Source organism: Micropterus dolomieu, linkage group LG20 (assembly GCF_021292245.1).
Source record: "Micropterus dolomieu isolate WLL.071019.BEF.003 ecotype Adirondacks linkage group LG20, ASM2129224v1, whole genome shotgun sequence".
Classification (NCBI taxonomy): Eukaryota; Metazoa; Chordata; class Actinopteri; order Centrarchiformes; family Centrarchidae; genus Micropterus; species Micropterus dolomieu.
In genome coordinates this window covers 7,187,545-7,208,575 of record NC_060169.1, presented here as the reverse complement: position 1 = coordinate 7,208,575, position 21,031 = coordinate 7,187,545, and the positions used below count along the sequence as shown (strand labels likewise).

Genomic DNA, 21,031 nt, shown 5'->3' with positions numbered 1-21,031 from the left:
CCCTGAAATTTATGTTACATCCATGTAACTTAATCACAATTTGTCAAACGGGGCATGAAGGCTGGGTATAAAGAAAGAGAGCTGAGTGTAAAATTTAACAACTTGAGATACTGTATGTTGATTTACCAAACAGCAATTTTATGATGTTACTAATTTTGCAGTAATTCATGTTTTTGCCACAGTATGCTAGAAATACTCCAAATAAATCCTTAACTGTAGGAACATGCCCACATAAGGAATGTCAATCAAAAGTTCATTAGTTATATTGACATCAAGCCTGCAAATATCTGTGCATTAAATGTTTAAAATTTAAATATTGCTAGAAAAAGTTTTGAGTTTCTGTAATTATCGCATTATCTAATAATTTCAATTTGGTGTTTAGGAGTAGATTTAGAAAAGACAGAAGCAAGATTAACCCACCTGTTGTTGGTTATTAACTTGAACCTACAATGTGTTTTTAGATGACTTTAATTACTGTACTAATAATTACTATTTTTATGGCATAAAATGAAAGATTGAAAATAGGTTATACACTTTTGGTGCTCTTACAATAACAACTTAAATTGTTTGTTTTTTGGGGGTTTAGAGAGGTTGTCACAAGCAGTTTGAAATAAAACCATTACTTCAGGTATAATATGAAACGGCATTGCGATTTCTGAAAAAGCCCAAGGTTGCAAAGAGCAAATCATAAAATGAAATGACAAAAAGAATATCTGCAAAGTACCAGTTAAATAAATGCATTATCATAGCTGCATTATCATGCATTTTCATAGCTGAATAAAATGTATCTAATAGGCTTCAGTCCACCATCAAAGGCAGAGAGCAGCACTGCTGTGGTAAGATTTGTGGATTTTTTTTTACTTGTCTGTGGCAGATTGATTTGAAGGATTGGTTAGGTCAGTTCAACTTGGTAATGCACTTCTTAGGTGTTTAGGTTTATTGTGGATCGGACTTGGTATTCATAGCTCGCTGCATTGCCATGTGTGATAACATAGTGGCTGTGCATGAGTTACAGATGTGAGGCTGTGCTCATTCAAGACCTCGCTCATTCGGTTAGTCATCTTACAAGCTTCCCATTTTCACAGGAATCAGCCTATGACCAGGAGAATGAGCCGGTGACTTGGTATTTTGATCACATTCAAGGCATCTCGTCTTTCTCATCAGTTTTCCAGAGCAGCCACTCTACAAAGTATCTCCTTTGCTGCATCTCTCCAGCTCCTTGAACAGAACTCCTCTATTAAGAGATTGTCACTCCAGGGTTCTTAACTAGGCTGAAGCATGTGATTTCATTGGAGTCTGGGAGATAGTCAACACACCATCAAATAGTCAATACACATTTTGAATGGCGCTGAGCATCTGATCACAGTTATCTGAGGTGTGTAACACCAAAACCTCAACTCAAAGCTGGGAAAACCCTTTCACTGAAAAGAGACCACAGAGGCAACAATTTTAAATCTGAAGGGCCATTAAATGTATTTGCTGCCCAACAATTTTTCATTTTCACAGTTCATATATCCATTTACTATTTTTTGCTACATGCTCAGAGCACTCTTTTCCCAGTTCCAGTTTTTCCTCGAGCAAGGTTTTCTTTGAAGTTACTGTATTTCATGTCTTCACTGTGGGACCAAGATTGGTGGTAGGCTACAAAGGTTAGGTAGACCTGTTTTTACACTAAAGCATATGCTACCTTATGCATTGTTTTGCTTACTTCTGTCTTATTTTGGTGAATGTTGTATTGCATTGGTTTGGTAATTATAAGTGAGTTTGATCAGGGTAAGCTCTGTCTTTAACCAACACATCTGCAGCCCCGAAGCTTTAAATGCTACAGACAGATTTGCAGAAAAACACTTATTTATTTCACATTTGTCTGAGAAATCATTGATAATTATGTTTCAACATTGCTTTCCTAAAATTATAAGAGGAAGGGGAATGAGATAAAGAGGCAAATTAAGAAAAAAGCATCAGGAAACAAATGTACACCAATTTCTACAACATTAAAATGAAACGAAATATACTAACAAAGCATGTTAGTTATATTAGGGCTGAAGCAATTAGTCAATCGATTAGTTGATGGACAGAGAATTCATCTGCAAAGTTATTTTGTTTAGTAAAAATGCCATCAAAATTAATTGTTACTTACAGACTGATATCTGTATTGTATTAACAATGTATCCTTTAGTGAGTCTTTTTCTTTAGTGATATTTAAAGTACTTTTAATCTACTTGGTAAATAGTTGTACCTCAGAGACAAAATGCCAGAAGCAGCAGGTATGAAGAGAATAGATATGAACACATTCATCTGATAAAGGTGATCAGTGTTTGCACCTTGTTCCCATACAGAGCCAGGTTTTGGGTGAACTTTGTGTTTGTTTTCAAAGCTTCTTTATGCACAGAGATTATATACAGCATCAATCTAAGAGGTATTTAGCACATATTTGTTTTAGCTGAGATTGTTGGACATTCTGACGTGTTAATAGCTTTAACAATAACACACTGCCAACAAGATAGTGTTTCAACTGAAACCAACATTATAAACTGCCTCTCTGGCTCTTGATTTTGTGTGCAGCAATAATAAAAACTGAATTCAAGTTGTGTTTAATCGTAAGAGGAAAGGATCTTGGAGATCCATTAAATTATTATAAGTCTGAGATGTCATTCATTTTTTAGAATGAGTCTTAGAAATCATTCATTTTTAGGAGCAGTGCCGAGGAATGGCATGCAGATTGCTGAGGACTTGGAAGAGAATAGCATCTGCGAACTATGCTTTATGCAGTCTTGTCAATTCACACAAGCCTTTTGGGTGTTGCTCCAGGATCTATCATGTATAATATAAAATGTATAATGTCAGTTGTTTTTCAAAAATTTTATACAATTTGTCCCAAGAGAAAATGTGCCACAATCAATCTGATGATGCTCTACTCTTGTCACTAAAAGTGTTCTATTTTTTTTTTTTACACAAATACTCTGATTTACAAAGCCCACAAGGTTAGTGGGTGTTTTATGGCTTTGCAGTCTTTGACTTCCACCAATTATGTAGCAATTATGTCAGTAACACTTTGGCTGCCACCAAATTTGCTCTTTAAGTATTGATTTTTGTGATAAACATGAGGAATCTTTAAATTTCCTGCAGAGCCAAGTAAGGCTTGTGAGCCAAATATTTCCTAACTCAGGGGTAAGGCAAAAAGATGCAACCTCTTGCAAACCTTAAAACACCAACATATTAAGGTTATTGACACATTTTCGGGTTCAAATCCTGCCCTACAGAAATGCATCTATACCTACACAATTGGTCTTGGTAGGTTACTTGTTAATTTCCTCTCATTCTGGCATCCTGTGACTTGACTTCATTGAGACTAAACACAGAAGACTGGCTTTTTGGTGAAACCCTGAGGGAAGCGAAATGAAAAACTGCAATTCAATCCAGACCTTTCCAATTAGCGCTATGAAATCCCTCTGAATGCTGACAGCTGAAAATTATGATGGATGCTCTTGATTTCTCCATTCCCAATCCATATCAATCAATTGGGGGTCCAATTCAGGTCAGAGTGCTCCCACGCCCCCCTTTTTCACCCAAGTTCTATATATTTTTTTTTTTCCTCCAGGATTAAGAGCCAAACCTAACAGTCTCTCTAGGGAGGTCTAGATGATGTGCCAAGTACAGGCTAGGGGATAATTAACTCAGCTTTCCAATTAGGACAAGGCAATCCACTGAGGATACAAGTAGGGAGAGGATAAATACTCAAGCATCAGTATGGGAGGAGGACAGGGACAGACAGACGGAGAAATAATGAGGGGGACACACAAAGGCTAATGCTTAACACATAATCAAATGCCACAATGTGTGATTGATGCTATGTTGTGTGCCTATTTCCACATGTACTATGTCACATGACTGTTTCAGCAAGTACTATCAATTCTCCTGTATGGTATCATAATAATAGGATAGCTATACATCTGATAAATGCATAGAAGTATTTAGAATTAAGCATATTTTTGTCTTCACTGTTCCCCTGGTATGGCAAAAGAGAGCTGCAACCAATGCCATGTTAGACAACATGGACAGATATGGATCTCTGAAAATGAATTTTCTCCAGTAAGCCTAAAACCTCCACTTCTGAAACGAATGGTCCTACTGAGGGCAGTGTTTTGCTCAGTTTCACTAAATAGACTCTGTAGACCACTGAATGTAATAATTCTTCTTCCAGTAGACCAGGAGTATTACTTACATATACATTATAGCGTTTACTTTGCTACAATGAATATATATAGCCCAGAGAAAATTACTTTATGCCTTTTTTCAGAAATAGAAGTAGTACGGTACACAAAAACAGGATTTAGAGGTTCTCAAGTGGAGTAAAAACACTGGTCCTTTGGTTTGGGTTTTCATTGCAGTTTCAGGGGGTAATCATTTGAAGTGTTACTAATGACATTATTAAACCAGTTGCCTTACTTCCAATTCTTTGCCACTGTAGATCACATCACTTTTAGCCTCTGTCTTGTGTAATCATTTCACTGAGAAGGTTCAACTATGGTCAATCTGTTTGTTTGTCTGATTGCTTACAGAGGAAAAACAATAAAAACATTTGGCATACTCTTTCCGATGCTCTTTTGTTCGACTTAGCAAGATATCAAACAAATCCAGTCTCTATGGTGAAAGGACAATTTGAAAGGAAGAAACACACTGTACAGGATTCATATTGTTCCAATCATGTTACACAGCCCAGACTTGGTTTTTCACAATTACTGATCTGCTGGCAGTGAAGAAGAGCCTGGCATGGAAAAATGCATTCGCCATATTAACTGTTGATTAACACCTGAAAAAACAATCAATGAAATAAAGTCTGCAAAATGAACCACTTCCATATTTTTGGGAGATTTGCCAGGTTACTGTGCCTTATTAGCAGGAAATTGATAAACATGTCAGTAATGTATTTGGAGTCGACATTCCTTTTATATATCATACTGTATATGTGGGTGATATCCCATTTGAAGGGTGAATACAAATACTTCTATCAGCAAGCAAAAAGGCAGTCACGAGGAAGTGGCTATAAAAGGGTTATCAAATGCACAACAAAATGTTTTGTTTTAAGTGTGTACAATGTTTGTGAATATACTTGCAGTAATACTGATACTATGTGAAATGAAACATTTAGCTTTTTTTGAAAAGCCTGCAAAATGTTGGATGCACAATTTTACAAAACCAAATCTACACCAGTGACATACAATGTCAATGACTCACGATGGATGGCTGGATGGATGTGTGTGTTTGTGTGTGTAAAGTTGTGAGAGACATAAAACTGTAGACATGAAGCTCATAACATTATTCTGTGTTGGAGCAGATTGTTTTTGTATTTACCTGGAGCTGTTGTTGGCCTAATTTTATCCACTGACAATGATTAATTTATTTATGGATATTTATCATCATATCTGCTTCTAGTGACAGTGGCTACAGACAGAGATAAGTCTCAATACAACAAGTCAGCAACTACGAGGCTAAATGAGAGCGCTGTTCAAGGGTTCCATTACTCATTTCCTACACATGGATTAGGGCTCACTGTTTTTGGTTTTTAATTTTTTTGCAAACATCTATGAATTTATCAATGTTTACCTTGAATATTAAAACATCTAAGCAAAACTGGATTATAGCAGTATGATTTGCACTGCAAACATTCTCTAACTCTAACCCCTGTATTTTTGAGGGGACACAATACAGTGAATTTGTGTTGTATCCACCTCTCGTTCTTCTGTCTTCATTGCAAGAGGACATGGTGTACTCTGAGATATTTGGAACTGTTTCTTCCTGCAGCAGAAAACTTTTTGTCACAGTGGGCAAAACAACTATGGGTGAAAAATCTACTTAAACCACAGAAGAGGAGCGGGTCGTGGCTAGCTCAGACATGTCTGTATTAAAAGCAGGACATAGAGGACTGAACTGTGTAGAAGCTTTTAGACAGCAGAGATCACACTTAAAAAGTTGGGAAAATTACTTTAGAAGAGAGCGTTGGTAAGTTTTAGGGATATGGACTAAAACAAGTTTTGATGATGTAAGTACCCGCACTGCCTTTTTTGTAAATTCTTTTGTCAATGAAAGAAATGCTGAAGGAGAGACTGCATTGAGATACAGAAACTGGTGGAACAGAGGCTAGCCTGGACATCATGTCATGACTTCACCTCTCTGTATGGTGAAAATCAGCAAGATCACTCTAATAATACGTTTAAAGACGTTATATCCGTAATAGGGTATACAGAAAAATACTGCTAACATTAGCTTTAATAATTGAGAACTATTAATATATTAATATATATTAATAATTTCAAATGTTATTATTATGTGTTAAATGACACTCCACACACAAAGTGAAGCTTTTTGATAAATCCTACCAAGAAGCAGGAAGGCCATACATGAACACATGAGAGGCATTTGGGGGGGATCAGAGAAAGCAGGGTGCTACATGACAGCGAGACAGCTTGAGAATGGAAGTAAAAATCTATCAGCCCAAGGTTTTGGTATTCAGTGACAGCCTGTCAGTGTCCTACTTTTTTTTGGGCAGTGCAAATCAGTAGTACGCTTCATTCAAAGGGTGTCATCGTCCATTATTAAAAAATGAAGGGTCTAATTCTGAAAGTACTTGATAGTACTTGATACGTATAATGCAGACGTGGGAAAACAGATCAGATGTGAGAAATATAATAACATAATAATATAATATTGCAGTAATAAAATAGCAAGAGAGCGCTGCTAAGTATATTAATGTCTTGGAAGTGTAAATGCCAAAGAGTTCCTGGCAACTGCTCTAGGTGCTTAATTAATCCTATTAAAGTTCCTGTAGATTTCTTTTTAATTCTTGTTATATATAATATTCATGATGTGATGTAGCTTTGTATTGCTTCCATAATCTGTCGAACCAGAGCTAGCAAACTTTATTCCAAAAAATTTACCATTTTAAGGGACCATGGCTTTCCAGATAGCTGTTTTCATCTATTTTGTTCATAAACTGCTACCATACTGCTCATTTAGATTTTTAGGTGTGACATATAACAATCTGTCAAGGGACAACAGATTTAAAATAGCCTTTTGGCTAATTCTGGCACGTTATACATTTATTTCTGTGTTATTAGTGTGCACCATATACTTAGTGTGCACTGTACCTGTAAATAAACAATTTACCACCAAATAAATCATTTCAACAATAAATTAATGAATTCAGGGCTTCTCTCTTTTTAAGAATAAAACAATGGTACAGCAGCATCCTGCTCTTCTGTAGGACCACCAGCCACTTCAAAATACTGCTTAATGCATAGTAGCATCCGAGTTTAGCATACAATACAAACTGTTTTTGAATGGGACCACTATTAGACCCTTTCTACCAGAAGGACGTTTCCCGGAACCTTAGAAATTATTAAACTGACATTTAAAGAGAATAGTCTAATATAACAATGAAAAAAAAACTAGATAAGAGTGTGTTGGCTTACATGATGGAGAGGAAGCAAGACAAATTAAATTTGATAACTTTATTTTCTGATTATTTCAATGCAGTTACTGACAGCAGAAACAGACAGAAAACACTCAACAGATTGCTTCTATCTTGCAGACAGGTGTGTTGCCTTTCTGGTTACTCTAATGCTCTACATCCTCTTTCCATTATTCACTCTAACATCACACAAATATCACCAAAAATATACAAAAGAATTACAAACAATAGTTCTTGTGTGTAAGAAAGATTCTGTCCCCAACAAAGCTTCATGATTCTTTGGATACAGAGAAAACCCAAATACAACACAAAAACAAGAAAAGGACATTTAGAGCCCAAATTAATTTCTAATTTTTAATAACTTAAAACTTTAATTTGTCAAGTTCATACAGTTCAAAATGGACTGCGGGGGACAAATTTCCCACATCCCTGTATCAGGTGTGTATGTGAAACCACACAGGGAAATCTGCTTTGTCATGTTGTTGCTGCGAGACGATGGTTAAGTGGTTACTACTCTTAGGCCAAACAACTCAGTAGGAATGCTGACACTCCACAGAAACCCTTTTATAGAAAATAATATTAAACGTGTGTGTGTGTGTGTGTAGTAAGAGGTATGGTATGGATGTATGGCAACACTGAAAACTGTGAAATTAACAGTGGAGTATAAAAACTTTACTTGACTGGTAGCCTACAATTTTAAGTAATTAGATCACCAATTTTATATATTTCTCTGTAAAATTCTGAAGTTTTAATTAAAGCACAATTGTTCACATCTAGAGCACTTCAGTATAGGATATTTACCAATTATAATAGTATCTTTAATAAATATAAAAAAAAAAATGTTATTTCAAAAATATGAGCCACAATTCAGCATGCTTTCAAACATTTTCTCATCTTATGTGTGACCTTTTTCTGCCCTGAGGCATTTTGAAGAGCCAAGCAAAAGTCAATTTATTGTAAATGCCACACCAATATGGAGCCATAGCAATATGGGAAAAATCTGTCCTCCAAAATTGAAGGATTTTGTCAGCTGAGATAAAAATCAAAAGTCAGCTTTCCAACTGCTAAAATGTCAGTTCATTATGGCATTGTTTTAAATGAACTGGGTTGGCAAGATATTTTATCACTCATTTTCAGCTACAGCAAAGCAGTTTGAGATGTTTTGTCTATTATGTGCCATCAAATGGATATATCTTTAATTTGAGATTGAGATTTGTGCTGTCTTTGATCTATCTGCCGTTACAGTTTTTCTCAGTCACTTTGGTGCATTTCTCAGATAAGAATTGAAATTCTCAAAACTAATTGTTCAACCTCCACATCATCTTGTCACTTGTGCACATCATAAAAGCATTTTCTCATTGTTTTGAACAAATTGCAAATGACTTGACACACTGATGCAAATGATTATGTACAATTGTCTGCTGTTTCCTACATTATCAATTGCTTATGTCCTGCTGATCACAATTAATTATACCAGTCTCTGTTGAATAATCTTACCCCCGAAAACATCCAGGCATAATTTCATTGCATTAGTCACTACATGCAAAATGGCTGAACATGTTATCAAAAATAAAAGTTAAAATACTTTATTCATATCGTTTGCCTACAAGTATATAGCTAAACGAAATGTTGTTTCTTACGGACCATAAACAAAGTAAGAATAGACAACAACAACATCACAATAGCAACACTTAGACTATTCTCCCACAATACCATAAATACCAGTAAACAGTAACAAAACACAGTGAGCAGTGATATATATATATATATATATATATATACGAATGTTGTTTTCCCCTGAGAACGGGATAATTAATTTTCTCGTGATCACGAGATAACAAACCATAGCTGAATACAGGGGCTGGCAGGTGCGTTTCTTTAGGATAATTTCAAAGCAATTACCAGTGTCACTGGTTAGTTCAGTTGGTAGAGCACAGGGCTCAGTTTGATTAGTCTGATTCCTGTTCTTGTTGACTTTCTTTTTCTTCTTTTGTGTGTTATTTATTATCCTCTTCAGCAAAATTGTTATCAAGAGATTGAGGGGAATCCAATCACACGTTTCCCGACGGCTATTTCAAAGGTTTCGAAAGCGAAATGTGTAACGTTACATGGATTCCCCTGAATGAGAAGGAATTTCCTCTGCCTGGGAATGATGGGGAAAAGTCCACAGGTTGATGGATGTGGACCAAGAATGCACAGAGTCCAGCACGTGCTTTACAGTAATGTGAGCATGTGAAAGTCTTTTCATAAGAACTTTGTTGAAGAGGATTATGAAAAATATAAAAAAGAAAAATTTAGTCTTCAGTGAGAATTGAGCACACAACCTTAAACCTATAAGTCCTATGCTCTACCAAGTGAGCTAACCAATGATGCAACGAATCACACTATAGTTACCATTATGGTTATCTCGAAATCACGAGAAAATGATGAGTAAATATATATATATATGTATGTATATATAGATAGACATTCTATACATGTCTATTAGAATTTTTTTGTAAATGTGTAGTAGCTGTGATTCCTGTCCTCTCTCCTGCAATGTATAACTTTGTACTGGTGAAAGTGATACAAAAAAAGTGCAGCCTTGTGCATTTTCAATCATTGTATTCAAAATCTTAGTCAAAGTGTACATCAGAAAATACTTAAAGAGTACACTGTTATATTGACAAGATGGCTAAACGTTTTGACTTGCTTGTTCATAAACAAGACACAAGGACTTGTCGTTCTGATGGCACTGACAAGTTCAATGACATAAAGGTTTGCTTTTGAGAGACAGACTAAGGATTTCGAGCAAGTTATGGGCTTTTGCAAGTAAAACACTGTGTTGTGCTGTTTGTACTACCTGTTTTGAGAAATGCACTTACTGTTTTGTAAATGTTAAGGATGATTTGAGAAATGTACCAAAGCAACTGAGAAAAACTGTAATGGTCCAAAACAAATGGCTTACTCGAAATATGTCCCCTAAAAAGACGCACAAAGGGCAGACGTTATTATTTTTCCTCTTTAATGTGGCTACAATAATGAGATGCTGAACCCTTTACATAAATCTGACACATTCACCCTTCACCTCTGACATTTTGAATAAGGGCATTTTTGGAACAGTTGTCTTTGACAAGCATTTGACATTGTAAATCTCATTATGCAAATGTGATTGATTGGGGGTACATTTAAATCATCAGGGGTAGACCAAGAGGTCGAGCTGATAAACTAATTCAAAGTGAATATATTTTTTTGTAAAGAGATGAAGGTGATGATGCAGGCAGTTCAAATCCTCCAGAGGGGCCACTATTCACTGTCAGTGTCTGTGTCAGTGGCCTTCCATTACATTATTCTTAAGGACAGCCGTCTACTGCCACATAAATATGTACCCCTTACTCCCATAGGGCCGCTGCAATCAATGCCCCCCTGAGGATTGGCTGTCACATTAGATGTTGCGGTAAAAGCATACTTAAGTGAATGAAGTGGAGAGGCTCACGTAGGCTCAACAGGAGTTCTTGCTGTCTGAAGGACAAGGGGGATGGTATCTATTAATTCAGGAGGTTTAAAATGTTTATAGGGAACATGTATTGTTCATGTCACAGACTGGAACACACACAGCGGAAAGATCACAGCCTGACACACCTTGACCGGGGTAGCAAGAAAACTGACAAGAGGTTTGTTTTGTCTAGTACCACATAACCATACAACAAGTGCACAAAACTGTATAAATAAACTGCAGGCATCCTCTGGAAAACAGACGTTCCTGTTGGAGGCGCCTGCAACAGGGCACCATATGTGCTTGCTGAGATAAAACGGAAAGGATGAGCATACCCCCTGTAGGTAAATACTCATCAGACCAGAGTATTGGCCACTGTGTTTCTAGATTATTCCATCATTTACTGGCAGTGCCAGGCACTGTCCTGCAGTCCCTGATATCCTCTGAAGAGTTTGGACCCCAGTGGTCTGGAAACTGGCTCAAAGAAATCCTTCCGCATCCCTGGAAGGTGCACATATGCCATTTTTTTTGAGTATGTTGCCAGTTCATTTCTAGTCTTGGTTGTTGTTTTAGGATCATGCCCAGACAAGCACCCTCATTTCAATGCAGTTTTAAGTTTTGCACATAAAAAGTTATTTAAAAAATGGATGTATTAATTTATGTCTGGGCGCCCATAATATTTCCGTGCCTTTCTTTTCTAGCTTTATATTGCTCATTATGCATATTGTGGATAATTTATGTGTGGAATTGCCACACATGCTTTTTGACGATCTGCTAGAATCGTATATTTGTACAGATTGAATGCGTCTAGACATTGGTTTTCTCATAAAAGCTGCATGAAAAGTGCAACTGAAGTCACATATCACATGGCAGCCAGGCATGCAGCATTCATGAACCATGATATTTTCTGTTTGCAGTCTGTGAAGCATAGGCGGCCCTGCTGTTCACACGGCCCCCATAAAAATTCAATTAGAAGCAATTCCATAGTCTCGTACATAGCACACTAGATTGTTCAATGAACTTCAATACACCCACCTCTGCAATGAGTTTTTCATGCCCCAAAGAAGATTTAATAATAGCAATTCAATAACACTTTGCTTTGGCTCTTTACAAAGATAAGTACTGTACTATGGTTGGAGATGCAGGAAGATACAAGTATAAGCCTTTCATCTCACCATGTCAATTCACCAACACAGGATACTGTTGGCCATTATGGGAGCTCTATCTACTGATAGTGACCGCACTTTATGAGTGATGTGATTATGTTATCACCCAACTGTTGCTATCTACTTGTGTGTGTGAAATCATGTAAGCTATTCTTTGTGACTCAGATTCTTCAGTACTGCTGATGATGAATAACATCATATGCAGCACTGACTTTTCACTTTTGTTTGCAGATTCTGAACACCTGCTTATAACAGTCAATGGTTTTATTTCCAGGAAAGATGTACATTGTGCCAATATTACCATCCCAGATTTCTTAACACCCTCTCCGCCCCTCCCATCACATGAAACATCGTGTGTATGTGTTGGGCACAATGTTTGCATTTTGGTGTGACAGCATTCGATTATGCAATTCACAGAGGACTGCTTCAATAACTATGCAGTGGGCTTCACTGCTTTTGTTTGTTTAAATCCAACCCACCCACCCAGCACCGTTTCAGGAATACCTCAAAATACTGAAGCAAGACATCAGAGATGCTGGTACCTGGTTTGTGAATTTAACAAAAAAAGGTGCATTTGTAGACTCATGCCACGATAAAATATTTTACTTTAGATTTTGTGTAGGCTACCACAAACATTTGTTTTTTTGCTTTCTGTGTTCTTGCTGTGAATATACAGTTTTTGATCATTGCTGAAAACTAATCATCCAAAAAAATGTATTATATTTAAGTATAAGTTATTTTTTAAAACAAATTTCAGTCTGCTGTATAGTATATGCCATAAAAGACTCCAAAACAATTGAATGTGCAGTTCACTTGAAAATGTTGATATAATAGCTATTAGCTTCAAACATCAAGATTGATAAAGATTTATTTTTTCTGTTTTTCATGTTTAAACTCCTGAAATCATGTGCTTAAGTGGAATTACATAAAAGTTTCTAATTGTTAGAGCTGTCTTTGTTTATCCCAAAGAAATAGTAATTTTGCACACATTAATGTGCCTCACACCTTACTCAATTAACTCTTGCAATTAGCCAGAAATGGTTAATGAAGTGCCTTTCATGAATATTCATATTAAATGTTGACAAACTTATTATTTCAGTTATTCTTTTTGTCTCTGGAAATCAAACTAAACAAGCAGAACATACAACTTAAACATCTCAGTATAAAAACATAAAGTGTTGCTGTGAAGGGGACATGTGATGTATAACCTGATTATAATATTTCTAGTACTGCTGTATATATCATAATATATCATGCTGCCAATTCTAAGAGTCTGCCCCTTTATTAAAATAGAAATAAAAAAGAACTGAACCCATATAAAGGCTAACTATAAGAGGCACGTGGCTGCACATCTACTGAGTGTCATGTGGACAGTAGAGCTGTTAGACATCTCATCTCGATAATGGGAAACCCCAATTAGTGGCATTTTGCCAGGAAAAGAGGGTGACATCAACATGGTGTCAGATACATGACATTGCTGCAGGTGCCTTAGGGAAAATCTGCTAACCACTCATTCCATATGCCACATTCATTAGATTTGACTAAACACCATATTAGACAAAATAATGGACTTTACAAGTGTGTTATTATGTTTGTTATTTTTATTATTATTTATTCTGTATATTTTCTATTTATCTTGCTGTAATTGTTGTGGGGACAGCCCAGCTGACGGTGAGTGTCCTGGTTTTACTTTTTTTTTCTCACTTTATTTCACCCATTGTTTTGCTCTGCCTGCCTCCCTGTGTTCTCCTCCTCTCTCCCTCGGCTCCTGAGCCCAGCCAACTACCTACACCTGCACCTCATCAGCCACCTCGTCAGCCTGCCACACCTGCCAGTAATCAACCTCATCCCAGCCTGTATTTCAACCCCGGTTCTCCACACCATCCTCGCGTGATCGTTGTTGCTCTTTACCCGGTGCCACCTCAACGTCCAGGCTCTCGTGTTCCTTGTTTTTTCCTCATTTTCCCTGCATTTTGCCGCTCCAGTCACTAACCCTGTCTTTCTGTCTGTTTTCCCTCCCAGGTTCACTCACCCTCGTCATCCGTTCAGTTGGCTGGGCTCATCCTCTGGTCCTCACCTCTCGGGCTTCCTCTCGGCTCCTCCCTGCTCCTCGCCTCACCACCCGTGCCTCGCCTGCTCCTCGGTCCTCCGTGCCCGCGTCCCCTGGCGTCCACCTCTCTTCCCTCACCTCTTCCCTAGCCCCCTCCGTGAACCCTCAATAAAACCTCCTTCCCTCTGAGTGTTGCGTTTGGGTCCTTTCTGTCCCGTCTCCTAACAGTAATATGGTCTACCCTTATGAGCAACTAGATTTATAGAAGTACATTGTTGTACTGAAAATGACTTTGCATACGTATCGATCCACATTTAAGGTATTCAGTAATTTCTGGTTATTAGCCCAGTTAGTCCTTGTTGCAGCACTAGCGCCTCTTACTGGTTGATCTGTTTAAACTCCCTCTTTTAGTCTAAGCCATCCTCAAAGCTCTCCAAAAGTCTGCTGATTTCTCTGTTATCTCAAAAATGCGCTGTGCTCTTTTTTTCAGCTTCTTTAGACATTCATTTGCTTTCTGGCATATTAATCTTTGATAGACTTAAACTTACCCTGTTCTTTCATTTATTTTTGTCTCCTTGTTTAAATGTGTTTCATACTTCAGGGGGCTCTGCTCTCATCCTTTGTATTCCCTCAAACTCTCTTTGTCCTTCCATGACTCTAAACTACCAAATATCAACTCTGGACAATTGTTTGCAGTACATAATTCATCTCATTCATAAACAAAAGGGTTTAGATATCTTAATTAGGTTCAGTTTTTATGTAATAATTATTTCCTTCCTTCCTTCCTTCCCAGTTATGACAAGCACAAGCACTGGCGTTTGAATGGACCCTGGGGTCCATTCAAATGTATGTTCATAATAAAATATTGGCTATTAATTACTTTTACATTGTCTCCAAAACTGCACAAGGTTACAGGACCTTCTCTCACCTAAACAAATTTAAAAATAAATTTAAAAAGTGTTCCAGGTAAGACTAGAGCTTTTTTGTATGTAACACAGCTGACAGGTTGCTGGTCGGCTGGTCCGTGCTTGTAAACAACCGTGGCTGCGTCTTCTAACTTATTACCAGATATCGTCTCTCTCTGTTAATTAACCTTGGCGGTCTTCCCAAGTAAAACACTTATTTTAGCCTCGTATTTAAGAAGACACAACGCTCACATTGGTAATTACAAATTGTGAGCTTTGTGTATTCTTTACTCACAGTGACCGATTGGGGCATCTCTACATATAGTATTCTATATATCTGCTAATACTACGGATATAGGAATCAGTGCTGAGGCTTCTAATAAGTATATTCTCATACCAAGTCTGGACTGGGACATTCTTCCACAGCTATGATGCACCGCTGGTAACTGTTATATTTATCCCTAAAATTAAAAGTGTGCCTATATCAGTGGCTGTCTAATTGTGAGAGGATAAACTGCATTTTAAGCCTAAATAATAAATAATTATCTCATGTAATGATTAAAATGTACTCTTTTCAAATAACACAAAGACTAAACTAAAACTACTTTTTCAGGCTTCAAATCCCCAGCTGAACAAGTCAGACTTGCTCACAACGGGGCTAAGTTCTCTATTTTATTTGGATCCCGTGACAGTTCTTATTTGTCTCTGCTAAAAAGTGTTTGTGCAGCTTAAACTTTAAAATTTTAAAAGACAAAATGTTGCAGATAGATAGTCAGGCACATATAATGACACTCTCTGATCTCAAGAAGATGCTGTAAAAATCAAGTTTGCGTTTCCACACTTAAGTCCAAATTCTTTCATTACTTTAATCTCCATTGGTTTTTCTTCTCTGAAAATGTCAAATGTTGCAGTTTTCGCGACTTGCTTGGATCCCGATCATTGCTGCTTGCTGCTATATTTTATTTTGGTTTAGTTGAGATCTTATTTCATTATTTAATTATTTCAATCAACTGTTAATTAATTTATATTTGTATTATTTGCTACTTATTATAATAATATCATACATTTCCAGCAGATCAATGTCATTAAGTTAGACATTATGGTAAATGTTTGCTAAGTTTCTCAAATCAACACTGGTATTTTATCAGAAGAATAAGAAGATTTTATCAGAAGAATTATTGAAGTTGGTGCACCTGAACTGTGATATCTTGTTTTTCAGTGAGACCCACTAATCTAAGAGTACTACGGCATCTGATGTGTAAAGCTGTAGGACGCAAGCCGCTAATTAGAAATTTCATATCATTTAAACTGTTATTTCTTGAGGAAAATCAATATACATGCACATAGTGAGTGGACATTTTTAAAGTTTAATCATATCAGTTTGAAAATTCAGATCTGCCAGTTGACCCGTGTACCACTATAGAATACTCTACATTTGTTAAAACCTGTAAATTCAAACATGAGGACTGATGAGGTCACTCTTCAAATACAATTACTGCACTTCTTGCTTAAGGTATCGCTCTATCTGCTCTAACTGTTGGCCCACTGGAGGGCTGTGACTGGAATGCCAAATATATCTCTGCAGTAAGAACTCCAGTTATGATTCTGCAGTGCAAACACAACTACCTTTACCTTTGAAAAATAAGTTCTCAGCAGCATCACAACATATTACCATTGTGCGTTAGGAAAGCCTATATTCATTAGCCTAACAAATACAGAGGATCTGATGTAACTATCATGTGTGCTATGAAACTACGATTTAAAGACAACGAAATGTGTGGCTTGCATTCTTGAATTAAGAATGGGTGAGAATGTGAGTCTCAGTAGTGTTATTAAGTCGTCGACTTTTGTCATAGACATTTCATTAAAATTTGGCCCATGATACCTCCAGAGCCACTGCAGTGGCTTTCAACATCTCTGAATGATCCATATTCATATGAATTACACTTATGTCCCTATTATACAGTGAACATGCGTGATGTAGACGTACTATATACATTTGATATATGTGATAACTATGTAATTCTGTTACTACAGTGACTTTAGCATATTTCACCTGCTAATTAGGAAACGAAAATAAATTTTTTCTTGTCAGACCAATTTACTGGTTCCATTTTTTGGCTTCTTCAGAAACCAGCTAGTCAAAAGCTTTAAAAGGAAATCTCCCTGAGCTAAAGCTGCCCTCATCCAAGGGCTTCTGTGTCTATTACTACTGGAGGCATTGTTGCAGACAGTGTTAACTGTTCCACACTAAGCACTAATTCTTCAGGGGGTTGTAGTGTGTTAGTTCTGATGTAATCTCTCCAGTGGTGACTGTCAGAAGGAAGTTGTTATAATAATCGAGGATGAGTTCCCTAAACCTGCTCGGGACATGGTGTACATCTAGAGCCTTTTCCACCAGCTTGTGGGGGGAACCATAGGCACTGAGGTCTAGCCAAAGAACCACCAGATCCTATTTGCCTTCTCGGGCATCCCTAATTAGGGATGAAACGGTATGAAAATTTCACGAATATCACGATTATAGTGACCAAAATTATCACGGTTATCAGTATTATCACGGTATTGTAAAAATGTGCTGAAAATAATTAAAATGTACTGATACAAACACTGAAACCATTTCAACAAGTTTTAGACTGAAAACTACAAATACAATTGTATTCCGCCAGTGTATGAATGTGTCTGAGTGGTGAATGCAGATGTAGTGTAAAAGTAGGCTACTTTGAGTGGTCGAAAAAGACTAGAAAGGTGCTATACAAATATGGAGCATAAAAAATAAAATAACAGCAAATACCTTTTGTAAACATATGAAAATCATCTAAGTGTGCATTGTCTTATTATCAAGATTTTATATTTTATATTATTATAGGTAATACAATGACCCCGTGGACAATTACATGAAAACAAATAAGGCTTTAGAAGACAGTGATAGTAACTGCAATGAGCCCAACAACTGATGTAAATACAGAGGAGTCTGTAGCATTTCTAGATATACTGGTTGGTTGACTAAACTGCGTAACGTGTTATCATGTGCAGTGGACGAATACACTCTGCCGACACACGACGCACACAGCAGCAGAACAACGTGTAGAGTTTTTACAAGAGCAGCAACACTGAGAGCTTCAGTTTACACGCTGTTAGCAAGTCAGACAGACAAACCAAAGCTAAAAATTAACTCACCCTGCATTCACTATAAGGTAATTTTCTTCAATCAAGTTTCCCCTCAGCACTCTCATAAAAACTAAAATACGACCGGACTTCAGAGTGACTGAAAAATCTCCGCAGCAGCGCTGTCTTCCTCCGTGTTCTCATTGACCCAAACAAACCCACGTTGCATTCCGCACATGCGCTTCTGGGAGATGCTGGACAGTGTTTGCAGTGAGATTATAACTGCGCGGTTAACCGTACCCGGTTATCATGGTAATTAACATGTGTATGGTAATAATAACCATCGGGAATTTTACCATGGTTTACCGTTAAACCGGTAATCATTTCATCCCTATCCCTAATGAGCTGGTTAACCAGTCCCTTGTGGTCCAAATCGCCAGGTACATTTAGGACCACCCTTGTGAACTGAGGTGTCGATGTACTTCGGTCGCGGGATAAGACGCTGAAGAATATCTATAACTCAACACTCAACAGCAAGATGATTCGAAACCGTGAGTTTTCCTCCTTAGGCATTCATACTCCTTCAGTCAGTCTCCAGTGGGTTGGTAGCATAGAACTTATTATAATAAAAAAAATCTGTTAAAGCATCATCTTCAGGTTTTGGTATCATCCCCTAAAAGCAAATAGTAAAAAGGGGTTATTTCTAGAAGAGGTTTTTTGTGTAAACAATCACACAGGTAGAGAACATTGAAAAAGATGCAGAGATACCAATCAGCCTAAGTAGTCCAGAGTCCTGTGCACTGTGTGCCTCGCTGTTCAGACATGGTTGCTGATTCAGTGTGTCTTACCCTTTTCTTTCATCTGCATTTTCTGTGGCGTGAAGTCTACAAACTGCTTATATTTCCCATGCTTAGCATTCCCTAGCTGACCTAACGTGTGTGTACTTGGCATTAATTCAGCTATACAGTGAGGTGCAGCAGTAAGCACATAAACAGCCTATTTAAAAAGCCCTGCCTTCTTCCCCTCCTTGTTTGTCCAGCATGCATTTATTATCCCTCCTCAAATCCATGAACACAAAGAAACAGAAGCAAAATGAACTTGCTTTTAAGCTTTGTATATAAAAAGGTGTTTATGTGGAAAGGCAGCTCAACAAATTCCCGAGAGCACAAGATCATTGTTAATCCGGTTAGGTTGGAAGTAATATTTTATTATTAGTCCTATCCATTTAAGTAATGGGATTCTGCTCGCTACGCAGCCAAGCACTATATTCAGAGGAACCTGTTGTCAACTCAGGTTGGGAGGTGTTGGATTAATGTAAGTTGTATAACATATTACACAAGCTTTGACAAACTCAAGGGATGAACGGTCAAAGATATGGGACACCCCAATTTGCCGCTTAACTCTTCTGCTAAATACATAGACATTGAGAGGGAAACATTTTCGATGACAATGGACTGGCAAACTGTCAACTTTTAGCCCCAAGTGTTTAGTTTCTCTTATAGTAAACATTGAAAATGTTCTTTTCATCTTTTAGAAAAAAATTATTTTTTCTAAAAGATATAAAGAAGAATAAAAGAAGTTTTAACCATCAAGATCATCATGGGTAACTAGTCTTCTATCTATGAAGTACAACTGAATGCAGTGGGGGTATTTGAAGTACTGGCCCTTTAAGCATCTCCTCAAATTCAATGGCAGACAGGCATACCAAGAGGTGCTCATACTGACTTGCAGTCAATGCCCACAGCAGGTGACACTGCAGACCCTTTGTCTGGATCGAGACTGATGAGGAGAAGATTGACAAGGTCGTATTCAGCAGGGATACTTTGTAACTCCCACAGGTGCCCATTGTTCATGTCCTTTTAAACCTGTCAAGTTTCCAGCTTGACACAATTCTTTGACATTCCTTCACAAACTATGTATTGGATCCCACACAGAACCTCTGTTGCTCTATACATTCTAATGATTAATTATTTGGTCTTAAAAATGTCAGCAAACTGTAAAAGATTCTTGTCACAAGGTCTCAGAGTCCAGGGTGACATCTTCAGTCAAAACCCAAATCTCCTCAATTTATTATCATAAGAGAGTAAAAAAAAACAGAACATTTTCACATTTGAAAATCTAGAACCCATACATGTTTGTTAGTTTGCTTGAAAAGTTACTTGAACAATTAATTCATTATCAAAACTGTTCCCGATTAATCTTCTGGCTAATGACTAATCGTTACAGCTCTAATTGTATAATTAAACTATTATGAATGTAGCTGCTTCACAAATACCTGTATCCTTTTTGTTTATTCAGAAGTTCTTCGTGAAAATACTGAATCCTAACACACTTGACTATGTGATAACCCTAATTGGGGTACATACTGAAAATCATGCAACATCCTGCACACTATATGAACTTGTTTGTTGAAGCATATTTCAGGTTGCTCTGCAGAAGAGAGAATAAAATAGTTAGAGTAAAGGAGTTCAAGTAATAAGGACTCATGGAATGTTAGTTCATAAACTGCTTTAAGGTTTTGGTTATTTAGACAATATTTATTTGATTGATTGATGAAATACCCTAACCATAATTCTTAAGGGTTGTGTATTTCAAAATTGCCAGCATGAGCATTAAAATGCGAATGTCAAAGATTATAAAAGTTAAAAAACTTAAAAGGTAGATGTGCATATTTAAGTGTTAATCTTAATAGTGTTTTGCTTGAATGTGGTGACTGGTGGCCACACATGCTGCATTTTTATTATTCATATCCACTGGTCTGTATTCCAGAATCAGTAATGTTGACTGTAGAATGCAGTAATGTGGAAATACAGCTTCGTTAGAAGAAGAGAAACTCGTCTGTGAGCCTGATCTCATAGG

At 37.1% G+C, this 21,031-nt stretch overlaps 1 protein-coding gene across 2 annotated transcripts in view; it reads right to left on the bottom strand.

Moving 5' to 3' along the window:
• The window catches only part of luzp2 (leucine zipper protein 2), a 163,528-nt gene that overhangs the window by 127,602 nt on the left and 14,895 nt on the right, over nucleotides 1-21,031 (bottom strand). The window contains exon 1 of one of the 2 annotated variants that reach the window (XM_046032819.1): nucleotides 18,245-18,354. The exons of the other annotated variant lie outside the window; for it this stretch is intronic. Coding sequence (XP_045888775.1) covers nucleotides 18,245-18,300 — 56 coding nt within the window. The 5' untranslated portion in view covers nucleotides 18,301-18,354. Of the gene's footprint in view, nucleotides 1-18,244; nucleotides 18,355-21,031 lie in introns of those variants that run through there. 2 annotated transcript variants of the gene reach the window in all.